We start from the raw sequence: 14,212 nt of genomic DNA, 5'->3' as shown, positions 1-14,212 counted from the left end.
TACTCGCACGCTTGTTTACACCCTGGAAGAAATAGCTTAAATTTTCTTGTTCGAGTTTACTTCCGATGTAACAATAGAGATGCATTTCGATGAGGCTGCAATAAAGAAATGCCTACATTTAATTCCAGGTTGTTGATATGTGGAGTTCAACGGCCCAAAACCACTATATGATTATGAGAGACGCCGTAGTGGAGGGCTCCGGAACTTTCGACCACCTGGGGTTCTTTAACGTGCACCCAAATCTGAGCACCCTGGCCTACAGCATTTTCGCCTCCATCGGAAATGCAGCCACCGCAGCCGGGATTCGATCCCGCGACCTGCGGGTCAGCAGCCGAGTACCTTAGCCACTGGACCACCGCGGCGGGGCGATTCCAGGTTGTCAAAACTAAAAATCGATCCAGAGCCCGCAGTTACGGCGCGCTCAGTAAGCATATTGCGGTTCTGGCCCGTAAAACTCAGTTTAATTTGTGGAAGGCACCCTGACGTAGACGATCACTAGGGCCCCCCGACGCAGGCGGCTAGATAGATAGATAGATAGATAGATAGATAGATAGATAGATAGATAGATAGATAGATAGATAGATAGATAGATAGATAGATAGATAGATAGATAGATAGATAGAAATAAAACCTACGGCAGATAAAATAGCTTCTCAAAATGAAGACGCGAGGATCAGACGTACCTTCATGAATTCCACGCTGGACTCAAGCGGGTTGTCAAAACGGAAGAGCAAGAGGAAGCTCTCTTCCAGCGGCAGCAGCTGGGCTAGCTGCATAGGAGGCAATCGAACACGCAACAATTAGGAACAGACAGTTTGTAAAAACTTAAACGGCCAACTAATATATATATACAATATATAACTAAACTAATATAATAAACGGCCAACTAATATATATATATATATATATATATATATATATATATATATATATATATATATATATATATATATATATATATATATATAAAGGATGGCAGACTTGGCACCTTTATGTTGTATACGAGAGACTATTGGCCAGCTGCCAGCTATTAATAAGTTCTCGTGCTACGTGACGCCAAACAGGCTCATAAAGAGTGTGCCACACTCGGCGCCATGGCTGCAGGTGGCGCTGACCGACACTCCCACGTTTAATTGACATATAAACCATAAACCATATAATGTGGCTGGGAGGATAGCCGCTATGGTAGCTCAGTTGGTAGAGCATTGAACGCGTTATTCGAAGGTGGCAGGCTCAGTTTCTGCCCACGGCGCCACGGCGAGTTATTTTTTCACCCACTTTTCTTTTTTCACACTTGCATTACAATTCAGTCTAATTGATATGTGGAGTTTAACGTCCTAAAACCACCATATGATTATTAGAGACGCCGTAGTGGGGGGCTCCAGAAATTTCGACCACCGGGGGTTCTTTAACGTGCACCCAAATTTGAGTACACGGACCTACAGCATTTCCGCCTCCATCGGAAATGCAGCCGCCGCAGCTGGGATTCGATCTCGCAGCCTGCGGGTCAGCAGCTGAGTATTTTAGCCACTAGACCACCACGGCAGGGCAATTCAGTCTAATAACTTCACCTATTAAGTTTCCTTGGCATTATTGTCCATTAGATCTCACTAATATTGTGTCAAAACACGGAAAAACGAGCCCTTAGGTATATACTTATTTTCTATATATATATATATATATATATATATATATATATATATATATATATATATATATATATATATATATATATTTATATATAGAAAGATTGGTTCTTCAATATACAGTATATATGTTTAAGAACCAATCAGTGAATTTTTCTCGGCAAGACATTATTGATTTTCACTCATACAAATAGCCCACAAAATTCTACACTGCCACAGCTCGTCTTCATTGTTTTTCTGAAAAAAAGGGTCGAAGCGCTCTTCCGAAGCACTCGGAGTGTCTGACTCGCTGAGAAAGATGGCAGTTTCAACGTAAGGACGAGAAGATGGAGACTGATCGAAAGGTGTAGCGTTGTGCTGAAGGTCCTCAGGCTGGATTCGAAGTTTGCTTGCCCACAGCACAATAGGTGATGTGAGCTGCTCCCGTGAATCTTGAGCAGCGCTGCTATTAGACGTCATACGACACTCGATGTTGATACTCTCACAGTAGGATGACAATGATGACGACCGCGCCCGAGCCTTTCGAGCGTAAGTTAATTGCTATTTCTTTAAAAACAATCAAGATGACGACAGTCAGTGTCGTTCAGCGAAGGTACAGCCAAGATCGCCAGCTTAAGGGAGAGTTCCTAGGTCACTGAAATTATTCGAATATCAAAAATAAATTGTCCTAACCCACTGATGACAATGATCGTGACATTTTTCAATGCGTATTTCCAGAAGGGAAAAAAGTTGAGCGTGATAGAAGCGCTGTGGCATGCATTTAGCAGACTATGAAGCTTCATCTGACCTATGTGGAGCGTCACTGTGACACACTTCGTATTTTGATAACCAGTCCTGCCAACAAATCTGTTGGAACTTACCTTAAACTTAACGACTTTGAATGAAATAATTTTTTTTTCTCCTGAGATGTAGCACCCATAGAAACGGTCTTGCGCATTGCACGTGACGCTTGGTATTAAAAGACATTGATTTAAGTTGTTTTACAAAAAATAATTGCCTAAATTGCGTATTTTATGTTAAACGGAACACGTACTCCGTTGGGTGTGTACATGAAGTGCAATAAACGGTGACAGTAAACAACTTCCATGTGGACACATTTTCTTTATGTAATGATTCTCATTTTCACTGCTTTGTATGGAAGGCTCAATACAACTACACGGGAGACATAGTCTAATAACGTGACACACTTGGTAGTATTGCAGAATGGAGCTTCCATCAGCGAAATCTTGTCGTTATCAAGCAAATGCATAACGATCGTAGCAGTAGCGGGAAAGGCAGCGTAAATATGAAAGTAGTGATGGTTAGTTTGACGTGGTGTGCGTTTACTGTTTATTGGTATTAAGGATCGGTTATTCTGTGGCTTTGTTATCGGCAGCTGAGATCACTAACGGATGAGAGGGACTATATAATATAGCGCTCACGTTTCAGCCCCATAACTGCAGGTACGACCATGGTCGTGAAAATTTTATTCTTGTGTTCTCTCTCAATTTCGCGGATGTCTCTGTCGTCTGCTGGCTCGGCGAGGATCTTTATTACTGTCCGATAGTTTCGGAAGGGAAAAAAAAAAATATTACGGAGGGAGTACGACGCGTGCTTTCGAGAGATCGTATCGACGAGGTGGCGTCTACTCGTGGGAATATCGCCGGTCCAGGCTGTGCGCTGTGCAGTTCGCGTCGAGGTTGCGAAATAGCAGGCGTCCATTGGCCGCGCGTATGCCTTATTATCGCTGATATCCAGGCGCACCGCTGTATCTTTCGTGTTACAAAACATGCGCCAGGGGGGAGCGAATAAACCAGACCTGGTAACACACACACACACTCATATATATATATATATATATGTATATATATATATATATATATATATATATATATATATATATATATATATATATATATATATATATATATATATATATATATATATATATATATATATATATATATATATATATATATATATATATATATATATATATATATATATATATATATATATATGCTACGTGCGCGGTTAACGAGCAGGCGCGGCCGTACCGGATCGTGCAGCATAGGAAATCCTTCCCTTATCTCTCGTTTTACTTGCGTTGAAGAATCCTAGTTTCTCGGAAGCCGGCGTTCAATTCGCTTAGCGAACCACACGCCAGCGTTCGTACGGAGGGCTTATTTGAAAACGGAAGCCGCCGACCTCTCTGTCCGCTCGCGATAAGCCACCTGTCGGTCAGGAAAAGGGGAACGGAAAGGAACGAGCAGAGGTGGTATCGGTTTTAACGTATTTAATTCGTGCACGCGAAAATGGACATGCTCTCGAGGCTCGACGATTGATGAGCAACGCCGGACGACACTATACGAAAGATAACGATCAATACAAATCGGCGCTGATGTGTTGCAAAATGGCTGGGCCATTTCGTTCAGGGAATAGAAACCAAAAGGTAGGGACGCACCTGTGCGTGGTGTAAAGCTAGCATGCGCCCACTCACGACAGCCTTATTTTCTTTTCAATAACAACAATGCGAGCCAGTTGGAACCCCCCCCCCCCCCCCCCCCTGTGCATTGGGCTTCATTGCTACGTGTATCAGGCTTGAAATACAGTCTGCAAACAACCTGCTTATCACAAGAATTTGCTATGCTTGCCTCAGTTTTTTTCAGCTATACGAATTCAGGACCCATACATACGACTTGGCCGATGGTAGAACGGCACAGAGCAGCTTTTATTGGCGCGCAGATAATAATCTTGATGTGCGTGTACATACACAACCGCTCTGAGAGCATACACTGCGGGAGAAACGAAGTATAACTCCTTCGGTGGTGCGACTTTGTTTGGGGTTTTGAATGAACGGATTAGTCGTCGTATAAAGCGGCGACATTGGTTAGGAAGGATTGTTTTCAGCGGTAAAGGCTTTTCCTTTATACTTGTCGTTGAAAGGGAAAGCCCGCTTTTCGCGGTGTTTGTCTGCGATGCAGTCGCTGCTGTGCTTCATTATGCATAAATGATCGCGAGCTACTGCTCTGGCAAATTGCCGTGGAAATGCGCGACTCGGTTCTCGTGCCGAGCATCGTGGAAGAGCATATGAAGGCGAATGCGCAAAAAGAAATACGCTTGCAAGTGGCCACAAAAATACTCTAACATATATTTATATACAAAGTGAAGAGGCTCAACGAGCTATGAGAGGTGGTCTTGAGTGTACGCTCTGTTAGAGTATATCAGAGGTAAAAAAAGTGTTAAGAGATCAAGAGAAGGAAATATGAGTTATGCATTGGAGTTGAATAAAGAAACTGCTTTACAATGCGCGGAAACTTGGTGTGAACTACTTTTTGAACTTGGTGAGCAACCTTCCAAGTACGACGCTTCAAGTTGAAATTGCTCCCGCTGCTTGGATTTCAGCGCAGAATTGCGAAAAAACAGTTGCCCACACGTGTGATGTTTCCCAGTAAGCTCTAAGGATGTTGGTCATTGTTTTTTTCTATTTACTTTTAAATTCATTTTGTTCTCGTAGGACAAAAATTGTTGAGCAAAAAATGATGGCATTTTATAAATTCCTTCATCTAGAAGTAATTTTATTCGAGGTACGGAATTTTGGCAGATTTCGTAACTAGAGTTTGTCATTTTCAAGAAAGAAGATAAAATAGTCCGAAACCAAGTCTTCCAGCTCTCTAAGCGCTAAGCTAAAGTGGTTGCTTGGGCATGTTGGTACGACATATTGGAAGGAAAAAGCGCAAAGGATGAAATAACTGGCACAGAAGGACATATACAATGTCGCTGTCATGTGTGTCCTTCTTTACCTGGTCTTTCGTCTTTCACGCTGTTTCCCTACACTAAGCGCTAAGAGAGCCTTTTTTTCGTATTTTGGCAAGCGGCAACACAGAAGTCAAATTTGCAGTCTCAGGAGTTCATTAATATTGGCAATCACCCAAACAAGTAACGTGAAACAGCCAATTTTCTTTTTCATTACTGCTTCTGCTAGAATTGTACGTACTTGCCTCGGTAGATTGTACACATCCCCTACAAGTGGAAAATCGTAAAAATGCCGAGCGAGATGGGGTGGAGGGTGTCGCAGCTCCCGCGGCAGATTAAACTTTAATGTCAACAGGAGCCTCTCGACCGAAATCCGATATTGTTCTGATGTTGGGTGCAAGTGTATTTCTCGCTTTTTCTGTCCGAAAACGCTGTTAGTTGTTTTTCATTTTTGAAATTCTGAAGAAACTTCATTTCTCCCTTGTGCCTCTGTTGACTCTCTCGATGCAGTCATTGCGTGTTTGTTCCTTCGCAGCTCTCTCTGCAGGACGTCGCCAAAAAAGATGCAGCCAAAGTAGGTTAGTTGCAGTGGTCTTTTGGCTTCCACGGAGACCATGGGGGTTGACCCGAGGGTGGCGCCGTCAGACAGTCGAAAACATGAATGTGCAAGAAAGAGAGAAAAGAACACTGATATTGTGTGTACCGATACCAAGGACGGCGAATAATCAGCGCCGCATTGCGTTTCCTAATTTCTTTTGAACTATCCGTGTGGAATGCAAGACAGCACGCTACTTGCACAAAACTCGCTACCTTCGAGAGCAGGCAAAACTGCAAGAAAGTTGGTGAAGATCAATGCTGTCGAAGAAGGGCCAGCGCTTCTGTGCACGCAGTCTGCGAAGGAGCCTCCTCCCAGGTCTCCTCGCTCTACACCGCCTCCTGAGCCTGCTTCAGTTGACGATGTCGCATGGGTCGATCGATAGATCATTTCGATGCTGCGATCTCTCGCTTCTGTCATGGTGAAAATACTGAGAGGCACGAGAACGCCAACCGCCCGAAGTGGTCAGCAAGTTCTGGAAGCGCTGAGCCCGGTCATTGCAACCCTCGCGTAGAACCAAGCTAGGAAATCAGTAAGTCAGAAAAGCAACTATCATTCAGTGGAACGCCAGAAGACTTAGATATCGGATCTGATTTCCACCAGTATGTGTATTCCAGCCGTTTTCCTATCGTAGTAATCTGCGAACCGAAGTTATCAAACCCAATCAGGCAATCCGGCTACTAGTCAACGATGTCATCAACCTACAATGGAAGCAGCAAAGTCCTCGTATATAGCCGTCGTGAGCTGACCTACCTCATTAAGCCAGTGCCAGCTCATGATGGCAACCAATTTGTGTGCCTCACAGTGAAGAAGAAAAAACCTCACAGCAATATTAATATGCGTATACTTATCTCACTCAGCCCGATTTGACTCGGACTGGATGACATTCTTGTAGGAAGCCCTGGCCCATAGATTATAACGGAAGACTTTGATGCCCACCACCCTATCTGGGGAAGTTAAAAGGTTAACGCTACTGATCAGCGACTGGCGTCATTCGCGTGTGATTAAGACCTGGCCCTACTTAATGATGAAAGCCCTACATTTCTACGTGACTGAACATATATATCAGTTTCTTGAACTCTAAGTTTGTTTCACGTCACTTCGCCACGTGTGCTAAGTGGTTTATAGATATTTAGACCTACGGAAGCGATCATATCTCGTGCTAACTTAACATCAAAGGCTTCGCTGGTGGTCATTCACCAGGCACAATGCGGAGAATTGATTGGTCAGCGCTCAGATCCAACATCGAAGGTGCCTGCCGCAGAGGTCTCTCTTCAGGCCTAGAGCAAGTGATAAAGGAAGCAGCGCAGGCTGCAACGAGCACGCTGAAATGCTCCTCAAAGCGCTCGGAAAGTGACGTAGAGTTGGAACGACTTCGTGTGATTTGTCGACGTGCGGAGCGAAGGTACCGACGCATGAAATCAATTCATAATCTAAGGACAGTCAGGCACTTACAAAAGGGGATCCAGCGTTGTTTAGATAAATTAGTTTCAACGCTGGGCAAAGTTCCACGAGTCCATACACTAACGAGAACCTCTATCCCAAATATGGCACACCGTGCGAGGCTTACGAATACTTCCCGAACAGTGGTTTCCGTTTAAAGCTCGGGCGTATTTCCAAGGTCGACGGGATATAGAAGTTGCTGAAGACTTCTGAAGGAAGATCGCGGACCATTAGACATACGCAGGAGCCCTTGCTGCTTATTCCACACTACATTAATTCGACTCTCGCATGGAGATGCCTTTGACGATTGAGGAGCTGTATGTGGCTCTCGCCTTGTGCAATCTGTCGTCGTCGCCTGGCCCAGATGGCATATCCTACTGCATGCTATGTAACCTCAATGGGTGGGCACCAGAATCCTTGCTAGAAGCGTTCAACGACTCTTGGTGAGAAGGACAAGTGCCATAAAAGTAGAAAAGAAGCCGTTTAGTTCCAATTTTAAAACCGGGGAATACCCACTAGAGATCGCATCGCACCGCCCAATAGCACTTCATAGCTGTGTAGGGAAGTTGATGGAGAAAATGATTCTTGCCAGTCTAGAGTCATTCCTGGATGGCTACAACGTGTACTCAAACGCTAGCTGGTTTTCGACGTGTTCAATTCTCAATCGATAGTGTCATTGATCTGGTAACCTACGTCCAGTAACAGAAAATGAGCCCATGCTTATCCGTCGCGCAATTCATGAATGTAAAAGGAGCATACGACAACGTTTCTCATGAGGCTATACTCGACGCCATCAAATTGGTTGGTCTTGGTAGACGACAGTGCAGCTGAATTTGTTGCCACCTGCACATCAGATCATTCTTCGTGAAAACTGATGATGGGCTAACTTTTTAGTATTACACACATCATGGCGTTCCTCAATACAGCGTCCTAAGCCCCACAGTATTCAACCTTGTATTAATCGGCCTTGTGAAACGAACACCAAGTTCAGTTCACATATCCATTTGTGCCGATGGCATCTGTGTTTGGGCGTCAGGTCTAACACGGCTTCAAGTACGTGTGAGGCTGCAAAAAGCTGCGACTTCAATATCGACATACCTTAGCGAACAAATCCTCAAAATTTTCCCTGACAAATCTGCGTTGGTCGCGTTTACACGCAATCCAATGGCGGCTTACGCCGTATCAATAATTGGCCGAACATTTGTTATGCCAGGACGCACAAATTCTTGGGCGTCATCAGCGATACAGAACTTTGCTGGAGTCCCAATGTGGCTTGTTTTGAGAAGCGCCCGATAGCCATCTCACATCTTTTCAAGTTCCTCGGAGGGCACCCGTGGGGTACATTGGTGCACGCTATGTTAAAATAATGCCGGGCTCTGTTTCTAGGGTACCCGCGGAACAGTCTACCGGTACTAACACTTGCAAAAGCAACATCTATGCAATATAAAGTTTTCAGGGCCAGGTACTCAAAGTTTGTCTCGGACAACCACACTGCATATCAACAGCGCTTACTATTGCCATTGAAAATTACCCTTTACAAGCACTCACACAACCTTGGAGTTACTTAGAGCACGCATTAGACACCGTTCTGGCGTTCCTAATGACCAAGATGACCGGCCCTGTGCCTCCTTTTCCAAGAGGATGTCGGCTTATTTAGAGTGCCTTACAACAGGCTGCATACCTGCTGAAAGAACCATGTCACCTCCACGGTGCCTGAATCAGCCTAAACTTCGTCGAACAGTGCGAGGGAGCCGTAAGAAGGTAGAGTTCTCGTCGCCAATTTTAAAGCAGCTGTCCCTACTGATGCTACACAAGGAATAAGCAGACCACACTAAACTATTCACAGATGGATCGACAACTGCCGAGAGATCTACAGGAGCTGTGAACTTCCCAGCAAAAGGTTAAACGTATAATTTCAAAACGTCTCACAGGAGTACATCGACTGCTGTGGAGCTGGCGGCACACAGTACGCTACGGCTGATTCAACAGGAGCCACCACAAAAAAATTGGCCCCGGATCTGCATGTTCACAACAAATGTCGTCAAAAGACGATAGTCCTGCGTCTGGAGAGAGCGAACCAAACGTTTATTTGATGTTCTTCGCAAGGAAAACGGTGAATGGTATTCTGGAGGCGCTGCGTTAGAGTGCCTCGAGCATGCAGTGGAGGCGGAAGAGCGCGTTGAGGCACGTTAGACACGAGCGTTATCTGGCAGTTATCTCCGAAAACGAAGGAAGGAATGCACGCCCGCGGAGAAAGATGCATGCCAGTCTCGGAGGCGATAAGGTGTAGAACGCAAAGAGACGTGCAGGTGCCACTACCATGTCGTCTTAGCAAAGCGTTGGTAACACGTACTTGCCTTTTTGAGCATCGCGTTGCACTGGGAGCGCAGCGTGATAAACGCTATGGTCCTTAGAATTACTTGTGTGTGCCTTCTCTATAGTATAAAGACACACATACAAAACATCGACGTGTTGCTATGGTACCTCAGATATGCGCAATAATTGCTTTTTAATTGACAATCGCACAAGTACGAACGCTGAACCTTGAGCGATATTAGTGGGCGCTGCGAATGGGGTCGGCCGTTTGAGGTACCGTTAAGAGCGGACTTAATGGACAAATGTACAGCCAGACAGATAGACAGACAGACTAAAATTTTCCGTCGAAGGTCCCCAAGAAAGACAATCGTCCTTAAAATTGGGGCATATTCACTTACACCAAGTCAGCCCACCAGTGTTTGTCGTCAGCTTTGCGTTGTTGTGTACACGACCAACTAGTATAGGAAACGAAAAAAAAAAAGAAACTTATCAGCAGTTAGAAGACAAAGAGCACGACATCAATGTTCAGTGGCTTCCAGGCCACTGTGGCACTGACAGCAACGCACATGCCGATAATTTTTCGAGTAATGGTCATGAAAGTGGCGTACATGAATCCAATTCATCATCAAGAACCGATGCAGCACCAAAGATTCCCTCGCTCGCACGTGATATGACACATTCAATGTGGAACACGACCGGTTTTATGCATACTCACCTTCACCGTCTGGATCCGTCACTTCAACTTTAAAGTCAATTCGGACTATCCCGATCTGAAATAACCGTCCTTTTGTGCTTCTGGCTTGAAGTGTCATTCAGGAACAGTTTTGCTTACCGAATCAGAATGGCTGACAGTGCTGCGTGTGATCATTGTGGCAGTGAGGAAACCATTGCCCACGTCCTTTGTGACTGTCCTCATTACAGCTTTCGGCAACGTTAGTACGGCTCTATGACCGGCCGCTTTCGGAGTAGCCAATTTTAGAGTGCCGGGACATTTGACCTTCCAACCAGAAAGCGACGAAGGCTCTGCTTAAGTTCCTGCCGTCAGTCGCACTTGCAAAATTAGTGTGAGACTCCCATGCTTGTGCGTGAGAGAGAGAGAGAGAGAGAGAGAGAGTGTGTGTGTGTGTGTGTGTGTGTGTGCGTGTGCGTTTTTTCTCCTTTAACCTCCTCACATTGATATCCTATTTCTCTTTTCCTAGTGTAGGCAAACGAGAAATTTTCTTCTGGTTAACCTGCTTGTCTTTCACTCAACTTTCTCTCTCTCTCAAAATACAATAGTAAATAGATGTAAAAATATGAATATTCTGATTACATACTCTTAAAAAACCGGTATACTTATAAGTGTCGCTCGTAGGTACCATTTAAAATTAATGAATTTAGGGTGCCAAAAATGGCATGTAGTTGATGTGGTGTTTATTTCGTCAGCCTTGAGTGGTATTCATGTGAGAAAAGAAGAGATATGACTTCGCATAGAGGGAGACAAAAAATAACACGAACAAGCTTCAAATGACCTGAGACAATTGTGAATACGGTATCAAAAGCATGAGGTGGAATAATTGAAGGCTGGAAGAGGACAAAGCTTGAATAAGAAAGCTGTGAGCGAAATTATGCAGGACCTTGTCGGAGTGTTCCGCAAACGTCTGACAGAATTGGAAAAAAAAAGTTGGCTAAAACAGAAAGGTCCACCAAACGAGTGTGCGACTTGCTTCTCCACTTGGCAGATAAAAAAAACGCATAAAAGAAGATTTAAACTGCTTGAACCCCGCAAGATGCCCAAGATAACGACAAGGTAAATAAAGAAGGCGGGCGCATATGGGTGCTGTCTAATGGTGGCCCCCTATTAAGTAACAAAAGTCAACTCATTCATCAATACTTAGCCATCCCTGCCATCGGGATTTCGAGGAAGACACCGTTTACGCGTAGTCTCGCACAGAGTGGCCGCACTTGTTGAGCGATTACGAGGAGCCGTGCATTTTTTACGCAAGTGCTTGCAGTCTCGTGACTAAGTAGTTGCCGCTGGGCCTAGTAAGCGCATAATTGCTCGCACGTATAGTGGTCGAGGTAAAAATAAACCGAATAAATGTAAAGGAAAGGCGAGTAGTACATACTGTTTGTCTTATTGACCCCCTTTTTTTCTGTACTTCATCTTTTCGTGGTTGTCTTCCTCTCAGTGTAATAGTGTTTGTATTTAGGCACCCTGAATTTCTGTGCTTCGCACACTCTGGTCAGCTCAGAGTTTTTTGAAGGTGTAATGAGTTGTGTTGGGAAATCCCGTTTAGCTCTAGGGGCCAGTAATGATAATTCTCAATATCACAATGTCGCGTGGCCGAGGGAATTGTGGTGGTACGTTTTGTCGTGTGGCTGTTCTGTTTTCACAAAATAGCAGACGCCACCATAACGAAGCTAACCCCTGCCTGTGCTTCTCAAGATTTAACTTTCATTAAACTCCTCCTTGGGTAAAGCTACCGGCTATATCAAACGTTAGTTAGGTCTAAACTGAAATATGCATGCTCAATTCGGGACCACCATCAATTCAGCATTCTCAACACCATAGGATTAATTCAAGCTGGTGAAGTTCAATCAGTTTACCTCGACTGAAGTTTTAATTCCGGTGTTACCACCCCCAAATCACGCGCCGTGATTTCAATCCTTTCATAGCACTGCAAGGTTGTTGATCACTTTAACGGAGCAAGTTATATCACAGAGTACCTGAAGTCACAGCCGTTGTGCAAGCCTCTCATCTTTCCATTCGCCTCGAAAATGAGGTCTATGTTTAAGTATATGCTCACTGCTTATTTGACCCTACATTTTGTTTACCTATTATAGAGGCTAACGTGAAAACCCCTTTGAGGTCCATGAGGTAGTAAATAAATAAATAAATAAATAAATAAATAAATAAATAAATAAATAAATAAATAAATAATTTAGCAAGCAAGCAAGCAAGCAAGCAAACAAGTTTGATTCCTTGCTTTTGCTTAAGCTTCCTTTTGGCTGGACTTTTATTTGTATTCAAAATTACGTATCGTTTCAGAACATTTTGCTCGCGTTGTTGCATAATTACTTCTTGATACACAGAGTGACATAACGTCGTTGTTCAATACATTCTCAGCACTAAAATTCTCTTAAAAGGATAGAGCCTCAAAGCTCCTTGAAACGCACCACATGGTGGAAGTAATTTTCAGATGCAAATGCAACCATCTTCAGAATTTTGAAGTGAAACGTGTTTGCATACCATTACTGTAAGTGTTATTGGTGCCTGCAATGAGCGCATGTTACAGCAAAAATGATGCTCAGGTTTTGCGGCTGAATGAAATTAAAATAGAAGGATCAGACGAGCACTTCTACGTACACGCGCATTTTATAAATAAATAGGGAATGGGTCATGTAGTAGTCTTCTTCACGGGTATGAGGTGCTAGCTTTTCCCAGCGTGAGTCTTTCATTAGTGTGAGCAAAATGAAAAAAAAAAAAAAAAACTGAGGCTTGTATTTATCTCAATCTGGCACTTGCGAACTCATCAGAATGCACCGCCCGAATCTCAATTCCTTCGTCGTATAAAGTAACATCCAACGGCAGCGTTGCGATCCCTTCGGCAAGCAGGCTCTGGACACCGCCCGTGGGTGTCAGAGCTGACTAGCAGTGCTCTCAAGATTGCGGGGACGCACTCAAGATCAAGCGCTTCGTGGAGGCAAACTTTCCCCGCGTCGAGTGTGGGTGTGTGTGCCCAGCCGGACGACGCTGGGCCCAGTCGGACAAGCACTCGAGGTTTGCACGACTTCCTTCCCCCTTTCTATTCTGACAGTTTAAGCTGCTTCCGTGGTGTGGCATTTGCATAATGACATTCGGCAAAGGTGACCAGAGCGCAACTCTTTTGTACGAGCGTCTTTTCGAAAGCTTGATTCTTTCCTTCAACATTCAAGACGGGCAACACGTCCCGCGTCTTGTTATAAAGTCACGAGTGGGCGCAGTTGCGAAGGTTTCACCAATGCAAAAATGGGGATTTCAACGCTACGCTGGCAGTCGGCGAGAAGGAGAGAGTCTGAACTGCTTTTAGAAGAGCGCGAGAAACATTGCCTTGATCGCAGATGCACGTAGAACGTTATGAATGTTATTATTGGTCCTGAGCATTCTTAAAGCTGCTGCCTTCATTAGCCGTTGTATGATTGGTTTGCACTGATGGGCACAAGATGCGTTTGTGTTCATATTACCTGCACGTGCTTGACCTCACTGAAAACCAGTCGTCACATAATGAAGCCAAGAAATGTATAAGAATTGTCAATTGTTCTGTTTTAAGGGTATTGTAGTAATTGTTATATCGACAAGAAGACAATAAAACGAACGAACGACAAGACAACTTGCCGCCGGCACGGATCGAACTTGCTGATGTTGTTTCTGTACGCTTATCACCTTTATTTTTTATGTTATTCAAGGGCTCGATTTTTAGCGTTTTGGTATGTCGTATTTAGTATTATGGTAGTG

At 44.2% G+C, this 14,212-nt stretch overlaps 1 protein-coding gene across 1 annotated transcript in view; it reads right to left on the bottom strand.

Annotated features, from left to right (window-relative positions):
- Positions 1-14,212, bottom strand: part of Cbp53E (Calbindin 53E) — a 203,428-nt gene that overhangs the window by 24,171 nt on the left and 165,045 nt on the right. The window contains exon 4 of the mRNA XM_037427562.2: positions 684-770. Within this exon, the coding sequence (XP_037283459.1) occupies positions 684-770 (87 nt within the window). The remainder of the gene's footprint in view (positions 1-683; positions 771-14,212) is intronic.

The sequence above is a fragment of the Rhipicephalus microplus genome, chromosome X (genome assembly GCF_043290135.1).
Source record: "Rhipicephalus microplus isolate Deutch F79 chromosome X, USDA_Rmic, whole genome shotgun sequence".
Taxonomy (NCBI): Eukaryota; Metazoa; Arthropoda; class Arachnida; order Ixodida; family Ixodidae; genus Rhipicephalus; species Rhipicephalus microplus.
The sequence above is the reverse complement of the archived record's forward strand: the minus strand, read 5'-3'. Positions and strand labels throughout refer to the sequence as shown.